Here is a 17,357-nt window from a genome sequence, read left to right as displayed (position 1 = left end):
GACCAAGGTGATGAAACTATATATAAAAATATAAATATATATAGCATTCTTAAACTGAAAGTGGTCAATTTGTACTGCATTCCTGAACAAGTGAAGCTATTTCTTTTGCCTGGTTGGTGCTGCTGAGTGTATTTACACTTAACCCTATGGATTTTATAGAAGCGAGTATCAAGCCATGTGTCTAGATGCATACTCCTGGGGTTCTTGGCACCCTTCTGTAAACATCAGTATATTGCAGATCAGGCACCAAAGCCTTCCCACTGGGCTTCAGAGCCTGAGGCTTCAACATAGGTGGTATTAGCACTGTATCAGAAGTTCCATGATCCTGCATCTGTAGACCTGGTCTCTCTTAGGCAGCGGAGGGTCTTGAAAACCACACTTCAGCTGTACTGCTTGAGGATAGAATGAGTTGCCATTTTGAAATACCTTGGACTCATCTGATTTCATGAGCACCACCATTAGACTTACCAAAAAAAAAAAAAAAAGGCAGCTCTAGGAAGCTTAAGGTATCCTAGTCAGAACACTTAAATCACCATAGGTGTTTTGTGCTAACATGGCTAATCAGTACTGAATTACTGTGGAGCTATAGAATTGATTATGGGCTGTTGTTTCTAGCCAATAACTTTAAGTGTGTGATGCTCCCCCACTTGCCTGGCAGGATCTTTGAAAGATTGCAATCAGAGCACAAGTCCTTTGGTGCCTGTAAAACTGAGGCAGGTGGTGGTGGTTGGTCTTGGATAACTCTTCAGGTGCTGTGCAAATAAGAGTGAGCTACCACAGATGTTCATACCAGAAAAGTGCATTGTTTAACTGCATTTTGAAAATGAAGTCTTCAATACTTTGTTTCTGTTGACTTTATTGATGAGTGCAAGCTAACTGAGTTCAAATGGGTTGTAAGTCCTTCAGGCTCTTTCACAAAGCTAATACTGTTGTAGATTCCAGTTCACCAATTGGAATCTAATCCATTTGAATTGGAATCTAAAGTTGTTAGAACTGGAGAAAATTAAGCAGTACAGATGGCCTTGTGATGCTAAAGCACATGATTTTATTTGAACTACAGAAGGCACTTCATATAAAAAATAATTAGTGGGGCCCTCAAGACAACCAGCAGAACTGAGAATCACAACTCTGCTGTGGCACAACTACATACCAGCTTGCAGTATCCACTGCCTAAGACAGTTTAGAAACTGACATCAGTACTGTACTGTTACTGCATTTTAAAAGGTTGCATCTGGGTTGTGCAAAAAACCACTTGTGAATGGAAAGTTCAGAATTGTGGCCTAACTGGCATTTACTTGCAAAGGCAGTCTTCCCCTTAAGGAGTGAATTAACCTTCTCCCCAGTAGCTTGTTCTTAACCAGCCTTTAAATTTGCATGGCCTGTGCACAGGCTGAACAATAAGTGGAAAAACAGCAACACAATTCTGTTACAGCTGCCCCTGCTTCTTTAACACTAACAGGAGCTATAATTGGAGAATACCTCCTGTAACAGCAGCTGGTTTACAGCAGCATTCTTCTGTTGTGGTGGCTTGTACTTTATATGCCTACTGTCTACCATTTACCCTGATAATGCATCTTACCTACCAGGCTTTTCCTCTTGAACCCTCCACTGGCTCTTTTACCTTCCTAATTACCTTCACCTTGCTGGTGCTCTTAGGCTGTTAATCCTCTCTTCCTCATTCTCTTACCAGCAGAGCCAGCTCTCAGATCCTCATGTATTTCATCTGACCACTGAACCAATTTCCATATGTCTTACTATTCCTTCTCTCTCACCCTGCTAGCTTTACATAAGAACATAAGAATGGCCATACTGGGTCAGACCAAAGGTCCATCAAGCCCAGCATCCCATCTGCTGACGGTGGCCAATGCCAGGTGCCCCAGAGAAGGAGAACAGAAGACAAGTGATTTATCTCCTGCCCTTGTTATGAAGGCTAGGGCACCATACTTTATCCCTGGCTAATAGCCATTTATGGACCTGACCTGCAAAAATTTATCAAGCTCTTTTTTTAAACCCTAATAGAGTCCTGGCCTTCACAGCCTCCTCGGGCAAGGAGTTCCACAGGTTGACTGTGCGCTGTGTGAAGAAAAATTTCCTTTTATTAGTTTTGAACCTACTACCCATCAATTTCATTTGGTGTCCCCTAGTTCTTGTATTATGGGAAAAGGTAAATAATTTTTCTATATTCACTTTCTCCACACCATTCATGATTTTATATACCTCTATCATATCGCCCCTCAATCGCCTCTTTTCCAAACTGAAAAGTCCCAGTCTCTCTAGCCTCTCCCCATATGGGACCCTTTCCAAGCCCCTAATCATCTTAGTCGCCCTTTTCTGAACCTTTTCTAATGCCAATATATCTTTTTTGAGGTGAGGAGACCACATCTGCACGCAGTACTCGAGATGTGGGCGTACCATAGTTTTATATAGGGGAAGTATGATATCTTTTGTCTTATTATCGATCCCTTTTTTAATAATTCCTAACATCCTATTTGCCTTACTAACTGCCGCTGCACACTGCGTGGATGTCTTCAGAGAACTATCCACTATAACTCCAAGATCCCTTTCCTGATGTCGTAGCTAAATTTGACCCCATCATGTAGTACGTGTAATTTGGGTTATTTTTTCCAACATGCATTACCTTACACTTACCCACATTAAATTTCATTTGCCATTTTGCTGCCCACTCACTCAGTTTGCTGAGATCTTTTTGTAGTTCTTCACAATCCCTTTTGCTTTTGACTGTCCTGAAGAACTTGGTGTCATCTGCAAACTTTGCCACCTCACTGCTTACCTCATTTTCTAGATCATTGATGAACAAGTTGAACAGGATCGGTCCCAGGACTGAGCCCTGGGGAACACCACTAGTTACCCCCCTCCATTGTGAAAATTTACCATTTATTCCAACCCTTTGTTTTCTGTCTTTTAACCAATTCCCGATCCATGAAAGGACCTTTCCTCCTATCCCATGACCACCTAATTTACATAAAAGCCTTTGGTGTGGGACCGTGTCAAAGGCTTTCTGGAAATCTAGGTATATTATGTCCACTGGGTGCCCCTTGTCCGCATGTTTATTAACCCCTTCAAAGAATTCTAATAGATTAGACAGACACGACTTCCCTCTGCAGAAACCATGCTGACTTTTGCCCAACAATTCGTGCTCTTCTATGTGCCTTGCAATTTTACTCTTTACTAGTGTTTCTACTAATTTACCTGGTACTGATGTTAAACTTATCGGTCTATAATTGCCAGGATCTCCTCTAGAGCCTTTTTTAAATATTGGTGTTATATTGGCCGTCTTCCAGTCATTTGGTACCAAAGTGGATTTAAAGGATAGGTTACAAACCACTGTTAATAACTCCGCAATTTCACATTTGAGTTCTTTCAGAACCCTTGGGTGAATGCCATCTGGTCCTGGAGACTTGTTACTATTCAGCTTATCAATTAATTCCAAAACCTCCTCTAATGTCACTTCAATCTGAGTGAGTTCCTCAGATTTGTCGCCTAAAAAGGCTGGCTCAGATTTAGGAACCTCTGTAACATCTTCAGCCGTGAAGACTGAAGCAAAGAAATCATTTAATCGCTCCGCAATGGCACTGTCTTCCTTGATCGCTCCTTTTATATCTTTATCATCCAAGGGCCCCACTGCTTTTTTAGCAGGCTTCCTGCTTCTAATGTATTTAAAAAACATTTTACTATTGTTTTTTGAATTTTTGGCTAGCTGTTCCTCAAACTCTTTTTTGGCTTTTCTTACTACATTATGACAGTTAATTTGGGAGTGTTTATGTTCCTTTCTATTTTCCTCACTAGGATTTGACTTCCACTTTTTAAAAGCTGCCCTTTTCTCTCTCACTGCCTTTTTAACATGGCTGTTTAGCCATGGTGGTTCTTTGTTAGGTCTCTTACTGTGTTTTTTTATTTGGGGTATACATTTAAGTTGGGCCTCTAGTATGGTGTCTTTAAACAGTTTCCATGCAGCTTCCAGGGATTTTAGTTTAATTACTCTACCTTTTAGTTTCTGTTTAACTAGCTTCCTCATTTTAGTGTAATTCCCCTTTTTGAAATTAAATGCCAGAGTGTTTGACCGCTGCGGTGTTCTTCCCAACACAGGAATATTAAAAGTTATTATATTGTGGTCACTATTTCCAAGCGGTCCAGTAACAGTTACCTCTTGGACCAGATCCTGCGTTCCAGTCAAGACTAGATCGAGAATCGACTCTCCCCTTGTGGGTTCCTGTACTAGCTGCTCCAAGAAGCAGTCATTTAAGGCATCAAGAAATTTAATCTCTGAATCCCGTCCTGAGGTGACATGCACCCAATCAATATGGGGATAATTGAAATCTCCTATTATTACTGTGTTTTTTATTTTGATAGCCTCTCTAATCTCCCTTAACATTTCAGCATCACTATCACTGTCCTGGTTAGGTGGTCGGTAATATATTCCTAATGCCATATTCATATTAGAGGAATGAATTGTTATCCGTAATGATTCTATGGAACATTTTGATTCCTTTAGGATTTTTACTTCATTTGATTCTATATTATCCTTCACATATAGTACCACTCCGCCACCCGCACGACCTGTTCTGTCTTTCTGATATAATTTATATCCCGGTATGATAGTGTCCCACTGATTGTCCTCATTCCACCATGTTTCTGAGATGCCTATTATGTCAACTTCCTCCTTTGATATGAGGTACTCCAGTTCACCCATCTTATTAGACAGACTCCTAGCATTAGTGTAAAAGCACGTTAGAAAACTACCACTATTTATATGTCCGCCTCTCACAGACGTGGCGGATTTTTTTATGCACGATTGTTTCACATCTGATCTTGCCCATATATTATTTCCCACGTTCCCTATCTGACTAACTTCTAGGGAATCCCTGTCTATGGAGCCTCGTGTAAGAGAAGTCTCCGTCCGATCCAGGTGCTCCCCCGCACCAATCGGCTTTCCCCCACCTTAGTTTAAAAACTGCTCTATGTCCTTTTTAATGTTTAATGCCAGCAGTCTGGATCCACCTTGATTTAGGTGGAGCCCATCCTTCCTGTATAGGCTCCCCCTACCCCAAAAGTGTCCCCAGTTCCTAATAAATCTAAACCCCTCTTCCCTACACCATCGTCTCATTCACGCATTAAGACTCTGAAGTTCTGCCTGTCTATCTGGCCCTGCGCGTGGAACTGGAAGCATTTCAGAGAATGCCACCAAAGATGTTCTGGATTTCAGTCTCTTTCCTAGTAACCTAAATTTGGCCTCCAGAACATCTCTTCTACCCTTCCCTATGTCATTGGTACCAACATGTACCACGACGACCGGCTCCTCCCCAGCACTGCCCATAAGTCTGTCTAGATGCCTCGAGAGATCCGCAACCTTCGCACCAGGCAGGCAAGTCACCATACGGTTCTCCCGGTCATCACAAACCCAACTATATTTCTAATGATCGAATCCCCCACTACTAAAACCTGCTTCTTCCTAACAGCTGGCGCTCCCTCCCCCGGAGAAGTATCCTCGGCACGAGAGGATACAACATCACCCTCTGGAAGGAGGGTCCCAACTACGGGATGGTTTCCCTCTGCTCCCCTTGACTGCTCTCCTTCCCTGAGCCTTTCATCCTCCGTAACAGCCTCAGGACTGTCAGATTGGAGGTGGGACAGCCCTACTATGTCCCGGAAAGTCTCATCCACAAACACCTCTGCCTTCCTTAGCTCCTCCAGTTCAGCCACCCTGGCCTCCAAAGCACGCACTCGGTCTCTGAGGGCCAGGAGCTCCTTGCATCGAGCGCACACATACGCCACCCACCCACAGGGTAGGTAGTCATACATACTGCACTCGACACAATAAACAGGATAGCCCCCACTCTGCTGCTGGGCTTCTGCCTCCATTTCCTACTCTAGTTATATATGAGGGTTAATTAAATGTTTCAGATAGAGGTTGTTATAAAGGATTTAGTTTAAGGGCAACAGAAGTCACTGGCTCCCTCCAAGCTCCCCCTCTCAACTCCCTCCTGTTAGCACGCACCCTGTTTGCCAGCACCCGGTCGCTTACTAGCAGGGTTTAAGTGCTCGGCCTCCCTGATAGCTCCTCCCTCTGCCTACAGCTCAGCCAATCAGCACACGGTGTTTCAATTCAAACCTAATCAGCTTCCAACTGCCTGCCTGCCTGAGCACATGGCCTTTCAAACAAACAAACAAACACTCAGCTCAGCACTCCAAACAAACAAACTCCAAACTCCAAACAAACACACAAGCCCAAAACCTCCAAATATAAGCAGCCACTTACCCCAAGGTGCTTTAGTTTGCTCCTTCCTTCTCCTCCTCCAGGAGAGCCTCTCCAAACTCCCTCCTGTTAGCACGCTTTGGAATACATGGTCTGAACTGGGACTGCTTGTGATCTCCCTCTCTCAACAGTTCCTGTCTCAGAGAACTGCTCCCCTTTATCTGTCATCTTATGTCTATATAAAGCTGGAGTGGTGGTGGTGGCAGACATGCTGTGGGCATCAAAATAGGGTAGCAGACAGAGGCCATGCTAAGTGGGTTTGTAATAGCATATGGTACTTATAAACTACAGCTACACCTTTTAGCACTAGTTTGAGAGCTCACATGAGTGTATGTGAGCTTGGAATCCCATCTCTACCCAATAGTGCTACTGTAACTCAAAGGAGGCTCCTACTATATTACTTAAATTGGATGAGACCATAAGAATGCTGAGACAACCTGTTTGAATACTACTTTAGTTTTCCACTGTGCTGCCCACCTCTGCCTTGTTTGCTTTCTGGTCTTGGCTCTCCCGCAATCATTTTGACTTAATACACACTGCATGTTTTCCCTGTTCAACTTGCAGTTGTGGCTTTAACCCTCCAACTCAGCAAGCAGATAAATCATTCAATTTAATATCTGATCTTTCAGCATCATCCATGAGCCTCTATCAGCCTGCCTGCTGGCCTTTACCTGATTTCTGATCAATTGGCATTGCTGTGTTTGCTTAGTCCCTTTTGTTGTATGGCTGACTGTCCAGTCTTAATTGTTCATCTTTGTCAACCTTGCCAACTTCCAGCTTTTGTTCACTTAACCACTTCCTTTTATGCTGCTCTCATTCTGCAGTGTCCTAGATTTTTGTCAGTTTGACTCCTACATTGTTCTCTTCTAGCTTTTTTTTTTTTTTTTTAAACCTGTCAGTTGAACCCAAGCCTGGAATCCTAGCCACCTTTTTACCCTTATTTCCCTCAGTTCTTAAACCTTATACTTAATTTTGTTTGAGTGACAAAACACATGACATCAAGCTTCCTTTTTTGTCCTATTCCACATGAAAAATGACCTCTACAGGGTCTTATTCCTGTCAGTTTCTCACTTACCCTCATGCTGCTTTTTTTTTTTTTTGGGTGTGGAAGGAAGCAATTTTCTCCCTCTTAAGCATTTCTCCTCCCTGTGCTGGTTAACCCTGTTGGTGTTTAACTTTCCATGCTAGCTTTTCTGTCCTATAGAGGCATGGCAGAGCAGCCATGAAAGTGCTTGGTGGTAGGGAAGTGCTAGTCACTGAGACAGCTTCCCCTGGTTTAGCAGATACCAATGTGTACCCCACCTGCCTCCAACTTTGTCCTGAGCCTGACCTCTGTTAAATCCTGAGACTGGAAGTGAAACAGGCAAAGGGGGGTCTTGAACCTGCAGGTGTAACTCCAAGTGGAAGAAAATGGATTAAGAACCCTGCTGCAGAGGGGAGAGGTGCTTCATCCAGGAGGTGAGTCTCGGGGCAGCCATGCAAAACAGAACAAAGGACTTTGACAACACAGGTCCTAGTCTTTGAGGACTGGAGAAATGAGCCAGGTTTCTGATGAACCATGTAAACCAAGCCAATCACATAGGCTAAGCCAGATGTTTTCTTTCCTCCTCCAAAGGAGAATGGGAGCCAGAACGGAAGGGTATTCAAGTTCTCTGCTTCCATTACTGAATGTGGTGTCTAGTACTGATGCCTGGGCAGGCTCTTAACAGTGAACCTGAAGTGCAAATGTCTGCCCTTGAAATTCTTGAGGTAGCAATATTCCTCCTTTGAGGAAGTTCCTGCCTGCTGGGTGTTGTATGCTTGAAATACTCAAATCAGTTGACTACCAGAGGCTCTTAAGTATAAAGCAAACTGACTCTTCAGTTGTAACTACTGCCCCCACCCCTCCTACAAAAAAGCTATCTTCAGAACTAAATTCACAGTAGTTACTGGAGTATGAACCTACTTTATAAACATTACTTGTATTACATGCTGCTTTTTGCTTATTTAATGTACTACATGAGGCGAGGAGGAACAAGCAGCAGGTAAGCATGGGGAAGGATGTGTGTGAGAAAAGGGACCACCTAACAATCTGACCAGAGTTAGTGGGCAAAGACCAAAACTAAGTAATTGTCAGCATTTTCAAAATAACCCACATTATGCATCTAAAAATAAAGTAATTGCATTTTCCAGAGCCCCTTAGACAGGCCATGCACCATAAGTCAAATGTTCTCAAAGAGGTGAATGTTTTCCAAAAATTGATACCTCACTTACACTACTTACCATGCTGGTAATTTAGTATAGAATAGTTATAGTCTTAGCTCATTTCCAGCTTCTAAAATACTCTTGACTTGTCCATGGAATCAATGGCTGTGTTTGCCAGAAGGATAATGTGAGCCTAGAAGGGTGTTGCCCTGCAGGGAGGTAGTCCAATAGGAGCAAGAAACACTGACTTATGCTAGCTTTATTCTTCCTGCCCTATTCTTCTCACCGAGTAATTGCAGCTTTGTCTAACCTGTTTTGTTCTACTATCAAGCAGTCATGTAACGCGTTAAAGACTAAAAAAAAAAGATTTCAGGTGATGAGCTATATGACTTATTAGAATACAGACTAACAGTGCTACCTCTACTATTCAGGTTGCGTGGTAGTGCATTTTCTTCATTTCTTTCTGTCAGGAAAAACACTTATGTAGTACAAAGAGCAATGTAAGTGGAGCTAGTTTTGGAGAAAGCATTTTTGCTTAACCTGAGGGGACTTGAGATCATAAATACAGCAGAAAGACTCAGCAGGTTACTTAAATTGAGAGCCAGTGTGGCCAAAAGGACATCAGCATCTTTCAGCTCAGAATTACATGGTTTCTACAGGTTGGAGAAGTGAAGTTCTGGAGCAACCTTCCAAGGGGAGCAGTGGAGGCAACAGAACAAATGGGCTTCAAGACTGAGTTTATGGAGGTGACAGTATAATGAGACTGCCTGTAATGACATGTAGCTAATACACAACTGTTAGCAGGCATCTCCCATCATAGTAGCAGGGCCACCCCAAGCATGCATGAGATATGCAGCTGTGTAGGATAACTCAAAATTTGGGGCACCAGATTTTTGGTGTCCCCTACACTGCTGTGTTCTTGTATACCCAAGGATATGCCTCTCTGCCCTGCCCCCTGCAGGGCTTCTCATCCTCTCCTCCCTCCCCCACATGTTCCTCTTAGCCAGCAGAAGCTGACAGGAGCCACCAGCCTGTGCAGCTCTGCCACAGGGAAGCCAACCTGCTAGGAGTGGGGGAAGGGAAGCTCTTGGAGCCCCAGGCCTCCAGCAGAAGTCCCATATTGAGGAAGAAGAGAAACTCTCTCCCTTTCTTCTGCCAGGGATTCAGGGGGCTTGGTTGTGTAGCATCTGGTAATTTTGCAACTGTCTAGCTGGTCAGCATCTAACCTTGGAGGCTGGAAACATCTCGTCTGATTAGTAGGTCTCAGGAGCAGTCATTGGTTATGCAGTTGCTGGACCCCCCCAGGCCATATTTTGTATCACCTTTCAGTTCACTTTTTTTTTTTAGGCATACTGCTTTGAGATGAGACGTGCAAAATGCAACAAAGTTTGTATCAACAAAAGAGATTCCCTCAGAACATTTTTCTGTGTATACATCTTGTGTTTTGCTTAGTTTGCATAGCTTTTTTAATACTACATAGTACTGAACTTGTTTTTAAAGTGTCTATTTTCTACAAGTTGTATTTTGTTTTGCAGCACAAAAAATCTTTTAAAGAGCACATGGTGTTTTACTCCTTGCTGTTTATTTAAAAAAAATGGAACAGTGTTAAGACTAAATAGCTCATTTTCCATAGTTCAACAAGACTTCCTTACATAATCACTATTGTATTCATAAGAGCTTTAGAAACAAATAGTCTATATGCTTTTGTTTAACTGAGTATATTGTGAAGGCACATTCATTTATACATTTTCATTCTAAAGCTTTTTTATAGACATGAACTATAGAAGGTTGACTGTGTTCAACTTACTTCGACCACGTACAAAACTGTACATAACATAATATAATCTTGAGTATACTAAAGTGAGTAGTTACAGTAGAACCAGGAGGTTAGAGTACAGAAAGTGATTTTTTTTAAAGAGATCAGTCAGATGTACAAATGAAGTACAAAGTTTTAAACAAAGAAAATAGCTTTTTATAAAATTCAGAAAAGTGAATTTGCACTTAAGTTTCACCATGTTAAGCACATTTTAAATTATAGGACCTTTTCTATGATTTTTTCCCTACTTGATTTCATTATGAAATATTAGCAAAACAGCTTTCATAATTTCTATAAATAGCTTTATAGCTTTTAAATTATTACTTGACCTGTTCTGGAATGGAAAGTGTTGACATGTAGAAAGATGTTTACTACTTCAGAAGGGGTAACTGGAATTCAGAATTTGAAAAGAGTCACGGCTCCTTTTCCATGCTTAGAACGGTCCTCTTGCAGCATTAGGAAGCATTAGATGAACACCTCTGAAGCAGTAAAGTATGACACGTATCACAAACACGCACAGGTTTAGGATATGATGGCAGTGCAAGTTCATTGCTGGAACAAGTGTTGCAAAAGATGTCACCACAGTTTCTACAGTGATGCTACAAGACAGTTTAAAACATAATTAGAGCTGAGTAAACAGAAACTGCAGTTTAATCTTTAAGGACAGGAGGTTATTAGTAAGTTGTGATAAGCTCCTGGTAGCACCATCCACTGTTTCCTGAGCTTCCACCTTCCCCACATTAAGGGCCCACTTCCTTCCACTTAGGAAGGCTACGCCGAATTTAGTCCAGAGGCTGCCATCACAGCTGCTTAACAAGGGGATGTTAAATTAGTGCATCTTGAGGCATATTCTTTCTGGAGACTAAAAAAATGCTTTTTAGCACTTTCCAGTCTTGCTTGTTAAAAAAGAAAACCACAATGGGAATTGAATTTTTCAAGGGCAGCATATATCATGCTCCCTAAAGCTACCCATTCCTGCTGTCAAGCAATATCCTCACAGACAGCACAAACAAGACTCAAGTATTGCTAAATATAACCCCAAATCACCCTGTCCCTGATTTCAGAAGCAATCTATTAAAAAAAAACAAAACCCTTGTCCTCCCTCTCCCCCCATTAAAGAGCAGAGCGTTAATGTCACAAATTTTCTTTAGTAACAGAGAGGAAGCCATGCTAGTCTATACACTATCGAAACAAAAAGCAGTCAAGTAGCACTTAGCAAAATAGTTTGTGAGCTTTCATGGGACAGACCCACTTCTTCAGACCAGGGACAGACCAGAATAGACTCAATATTTAAGGCACAGGGAACCAAAAACAGTAAGCAAGGAGGACAAATCAGAAAAAGATAATCAAAGTGAGCAAATCAGATAGTGGAGGAGGAGGTCAAGAATTAGATTAAGCCAAGTATGCAGACGAGGCCCTCTACTGACTCAAAGTTCCCGTCCTGGTTTAAACCATGTGTTAATGTGCTGAATTTGAATGATATAAATATAAAAAAATTGAATATAAATTTTCCTTTAGTTAGTGATGTAGGACAAAATCTGGAATTGAAGGCTTTTAAATACTTTTCTCCCAGCAAAATGAGTTATGTAATACATTAGAATGGAGATCAGCTACCACCAAGTTACAATTATCTTTCAGTTATTGCTTTTAAAAAAAAGGGGGGGGGTAGTCATAGGTTATCTACTGAAGACTATTACCTTTCTTCTTGAAATGGAGAACTCCTTCTCACATTGTTTACAGTGGGTTGCTTCGTCATCTTTTAGCCAGGTATGGCCCTTAAAAAAATATATATATCACATTCAAGAAAGATTTGTTCAGTTATGAATGACTTGGTAAAGGATTTGAAGTTGAAACTGGTTTGGGTTGCAACTTTCCCACAGCCATATCACTTAATTTTAATAGTTACCTACAGTATGAGGTCAACAAAACGATATATACTTGATTTACATTTTCATAAAGTGTACAGTACCTTTAGTGCTTTATTTACTTCTTTAATATCTTCCATCTTCAGTTTTGATCTGGAAAAGAGATTAGTTCCCCTTTTAACATGAGATAAAGGCTATAGATAAAATGCAGCACAGTTGAGATGGAATTTAGGGGAGAGGGAAAAAGTTCCAATCCTGCAACCCTTACTTGTACACAAAGTGCCACTGAAGTGCATGTATAAAACACATACACAGGTTGCCCAAATTTTTGTACATAACCTTCTCCAGACTCATCCATCATTTCTTAAATTGTTGCATATGCTATGAATTAGTCTGAAAATCCAGCCTCACTGAGCTACATAGTTCTTAAGTTATTGGAACTTACTGGCTAAGGTGTAGTCCCATTTCTTGTAGTGCTTGTTCCTGTTCTCCGCAGATCTTCTCTAACTGCTGCTTCTCATCTTGCAGTTTTCGCAGTTCCTATAATTAACACACAAAATGCTGTGAACGAGAACCTGAATACTGAGCATTTTCACTCCTTTATGTTGCCTGGGTTCTGGACAACCTACCCAACACTTGAGGAATCTATGACGTATAAACTTCTCTACAAAGCCAAATTCCTATTCTCGGCACTTAAGTAGCTTGCTCTTTGCGTGTTCATATCAACAACCTGTTTGCATCTAAAATGTACCCCATTTATATACTTCAGATCACCATGGGCAAATTTTTAACTGATTATACAAATACAAGCAAAGTGAAGAGATGTTTTTCAGGCCCCTGCAATCTTAGAGTAGCAGATGTGGCACAAACCAACCAACTGACCAAGAGTGGAAATATTATTCAGTCAGTCAATATGCAGTGCACATGCCTCTTATTATCCTTTATAGTACCTTGGAGGCAGAGCCACAGATATGTAGTAGGATGCCACTAAGTTAGGTTTCATACAAACACAGAACTGAAAACAAGATATATGCTTCCTTCTTCCAGCGCTGACATACAACACATGCTAAATGCACATGTGGAGTGGGCTGTCCACGAATATTTTAGGTTCAAACATTCACATTTGAAACCTTGTGTTATACAGTAAAAGCCATATTCTTCTTCGAGTGTCCCCGTGGGTGCTCCACAATAGGTGTCGGGCTTGCCCAGCGCCGCAGATCGGATCTTCCAAGCAGTTTCTGCCGGACCGCACATGCGCCGGCGCGCGCCGCTCCCTTGTGCGCTCCTGGCCACGTGCGCGATCCGGTCCCCGCCAGTTCCTCTTAACCGCCGTCGGCTGCAGACGGAATCCGACTAGGCTAAGGCCAAGTTAGCTTATTCAATAGGCTTTAACTGTTTTTCTTTAAAGTTTTCAAGTTCTTAGGCTACTGCAAGTTAGCTGGTTGTTATTTAAAAAAAAAAAACAAAAAAAACACAAAAAAAAACAAACAGCAAGCGGGACAGCTTTCAGTCCAGTTCCAGTAACAAGCGCCGGAGGCCAGGAGCATAGGGCCATCGGCCCTCCTGCTGCGGCAGGCCATCAGAAGGGGAAAACAGCACAGAGAAGGTGCTAAGTACCCGTTTAACAACTGAAAGACTCACCAACAATGTCCTCTTCAGGATTTAAGAAATGTGAGTCCTGCCGAGAGGCAATGCCAGCGTCTGATGGGCACAGTCTATGCATAAGGTGCCTTGGGGAGTCCCATGTTGCACAGAAATGCTCCTTCTGTGCAAAACTAACAGCCAGAGCAAGGAGGGACAGGGAGATGCGGCTTAAAATGCTGCTCTTCGACAAGGCCCTCCAGCCAGACGTGCCGGAGCGGCCGCAGCAGGAGGGACCCTCCGGGGCCCATAAAAGGAAAGCTGCCTCCCTCACACCATCAGCGCAAAAACGGAGGAAAGCCTCCCCAGCCCGATCCCTGCCGGCAGCAACAGCGAGCAGGACGGGAGGAGCGAGCAGCCCCCAGCCGCAGCAACAGCTGATCGGCGGCGGCACGGAGAGCCACGTGGCAGCAGCTCAGCCTCCGATAATCAAGCAGCCGCCCCGCACCGCAGGCAGGGCGGCGGCTAAACAAGCGCCGGTACCGGCGGCACCGCAAGCAGCGGCACCGACCCCCGGGGAACCGGTAGTGCAGAGCGCGCAGGCACGCAGCCTGCAGGCACCGGAGGACACCGCACGTGCGGCACCGCCCTCGAGCGTGCCGAGCACGGCACGGACGGGGCAGAGATCCCCTACACGTCAAGGGGCGGAGTTACCTCCTCAAGGGAGGGGGAAGGCTACACACAAGACGAGGCATCGCAGCCCCTCTCCAGACAGGGCTGTGGAGTTGCTTTCTCACAGCCCTCCGCTTACGTTGCAGACTCCAACTAGAAGGCAGGGGTCCCCCCTAGCTTACCCGGAGCCCCCTTCTCCATTTTTGCAACCAGCCTCACCCTGGCTGGGACCACCTTCACCCTTCCTGGGGTTTGAACTGCTGGAATACTATTCAAAATCGCTCTCTCCAGTGTCCCAGATCTCTCGACGATCTCGCTCCCCCAGAAGCAGAGGGTATGCACCAAGGGAGTGGTCTAGGTCACCTTCCCAAGAACAGTGCCTATACTGCCACGGTTGCCCCTATCACGCGGGGCATAGACACCATCGGCAATCTACTAGGGAAAGATCCCCACAGACGATCGCGTATCCCCGAGGGCAATTGCAACCGGGGACAGAGACTCAAGCATCTCAGGAGGGACTGGTTATGGAACCCCGAGATTTTCCCTCGCAAACCTCTAGTGAGAGGGTGTACCATCACCAACAGGAACCGGAAGGGTCCAGAGAGACGTACCCCAGCGGTTCCTCGCTCTCCTCCCTGGACGAGGCTACGGCCCCGGGGGACGTCCATCCCCCGGACGATCTCAAACAGTTTCAAGAGCTTTTTAAGAGGGTGGCCTTCACGCAAGGCATCCAGACAGCAGAGGTGCAAGAGAAACACCATAAGCTCCTCAAAAATCGGAGACCTCCGGCCTCCTCCAAAGTAGCAATACTGCTTGATGAAGCAATCTTGGAGTCCGCCACTATGATATGGCAGACCCCTGCGACTATTCCGCCTGTCCACAAGAGAGCGGATAAGAAATACTTCGTGCCGGCGAAGGGCATGGAGTTCCTGTTCAGCCACCCACAGCCAAATTCCTTGGTGGTGGAGTCGTCGCAACAAAGATCAAAGACATCTCAATTCAGGACAGGGGGAACAGACAAAGATGCCAAGAAGCTAGAGCTGTTCGGCAGAAAGGTCTACTCCTCCTCCACTGTAATGTTGCGAATGGCAAATTACGCAGCGCACATAGCGAACCATAATTTCGACAACTATTCTAGGTTAACCTCCCTCATGGACTCGCTTCCAGAGGACAAAAAGCCGGTGCTCAAGGCCATCGTGCAAGAAGGCTACGCGGCCTCGAGGACGGGAGTTCAGATCGCCCTGGACGTTGCGGACACAGCAGCACGTTCCACAGCTACGGCAGTGGTGATGCGAAGGGAGTCCTGGCTCCAGACTTCGGGTATACCGAGGGATCTGCAGGCGAAGATAGCTGACCTTCCCTTCGACTCGCAGAAGCTGTTTGCTGAATCAACTGACTCGGTCCTTCATTCCAGTAAAGATTCAAGAGCCACACTTAGGACCCTGGGGATTTACACCCCTCCATACAGAAAGAAAAAGTACTACCCTCAACAAAGATGGTACCAGTACCAGCAACAGCATCCCCAGTACCACAGGGGTTACGAGCAAGGGCGACATCAACAGCACCAGCAGTACAGAACTCCCAGGCAACGTTCACAACAGAGCCGTGCGTCCTCGGGGCAGGGCCAAAGGCCACAAGTTTGACACACAGATCCAGGGCTGCGCCATCACTACCATCGCACAAGGTCATCCGAAGCGGCTATTCCACCATCGCCTCCGACCATTCTACGACCAGTGGCAAAGGATCACTACAGACAAATGGGTGCTGGAGATCATAGCCACGGGGTACGCTATCCCATTCCAGTCGCTCCCACCGCCACGACCTCCACCCAGGCCCCACCTCCACGAGGCCTCCCAAGTAGCGAGGCTCAAGCAGGAGGTAGACCATCTCATGCTCACAGGGGCAGTGGAAAGAGTGCCGGAGCAACTGCAAGGAAAAGGGTTCTACTCGAGGTACTTCCTCACGGAGAAAAAGACAGGAGGCTGGAGGCCCATCCTAGATCTTCGCGGCCTCAACCGGTACCTGCGCAAGCAACGCTTTCGGATGATCACAATCGCCTCCATCCTTACAGCACTGGACGATGGAGACTGGTTTGCAGCCCTTGATTTACAAGACGCGTACTTCCACATAACTACCCATCCGGCTCACCGGCGATTCCTCCGGTTCATGGTAGGCAACGAACACTTCCAATACAAGGTCCTACCGTTTGGCCTCTCCTCGGCCCCCAGAGTCTTCACCAAGACCTTGGCAGTGGTGTCAGCCTACCTGCACAGACAGGGGGTATTTATATTCCCGTATCTGGACAACTGCCTGCTCAAAGGGGCCTCGAAGGGGGAGGTACTACGCATGATACGCGTCACAGCAAACACGTTCTCTTCACTCGGCCTGGTTATCAATCTGGCAAAATCAAAAATAGACCCCACACAGGACATAGAGTTCATAGGGGCTCGCATAAACTCTGTTACAGCGAGAGTATATCTACCAGAGGCTCGCTTTCGGGCCATCGGCTCCCTCGTGCAGGTCATCACCTTCAGCCCTACGGTGCCGGTCTTGACGTGCTTACAGCTGCTGGGCCACATGGCAGCGGCGACGTTCGTAGTACAGAACGCCAGGTTACACATGCGCAGCATGCAGCACTGGCTGGCGAGCGTATACAAACCGGCAGTACACACCGTTCACAGGGTGGTGTCGCCCACACCGGAGGTGCGCAAATCCCTCCAATGGTGGGTAAACCCCAGGAACTTGCTAACAGGGGTACCCTTCCACCAGCCACAAATATCGGTTTTTCTCACTACAGATGCCTCCCTCATAGGGTGGGGAGCACACATGGGCGAAGAGGTGACTCAAGGACTGTGGTCATCCACGGAGCAGTCACTACACATAAATATACTGGAGCTCAGAGCAGTGTTCAACGCCTGCAGACACTTTCGAGACCATATACAAAGCAAAGTCGTTGGGATCAGTA

General features: G+C 45.0%; 1 protein-coding gene across 4 annotated transcripts in view; it reads right to left on the bottom strand.

Annotated features, from left to right (window-relative positions):
- Window positions 1–10,020: 10,020 nt before the first annotated feature.
- RUFY1 (RUN and FYVE domain containing 1) overlaps window positions 10,021–17,357 on the bottom strand; it is a 40,618-nt gene continuing 33,281 nt past the window's right edge. For 3 of the 4 annotated variants that reach the window (XM_075009415.1, XM_075009416.1, XM_075009417.1), the window contains exons 15-18: window positions 12,585–12,679; window positions 12,244–12,292; window positions 11,972–12,049; window positions 10,021–10,873 (exon numbers count right to left, since the gene is read on the bottom strand). In XM_075009415.1, the coding sequence (XP_074865516.1) occupies window positions 10,730–10,873; window positions 11,972–12,049; window positions 12,244–12,292; window positions 12,585–12,679 (366 nt within the window). In that variant the 3' untranslated portion in view covers window positions 10,021–10,729. The remainder of the gene's footprint in view (window positions 10,874–11,971; window positions 12,050–12,243; window positions 12,293–12,584; window positions 12,680–17,357) is intronic. The other variant, XM_075009418.1, reaches the window with a different exon arrangement.

This window comes from Carettochelys insculpta, chromosome 15, assembly GCF_033958435.1.
Source record: "Carettochelys insculpta isolate YL-2023 chromosome 15, ASM3395843v1, whole genome shotgun sequence".
Lineage (NCBI taxonomy): Eukaryota > Metazoa > Chordata > Testudines > Carettochelyidae > Carettochelys > Carettochelys insculpta.
This window is presented reverse-complemented; position numbering and strand designations above follow the sequence as displayed.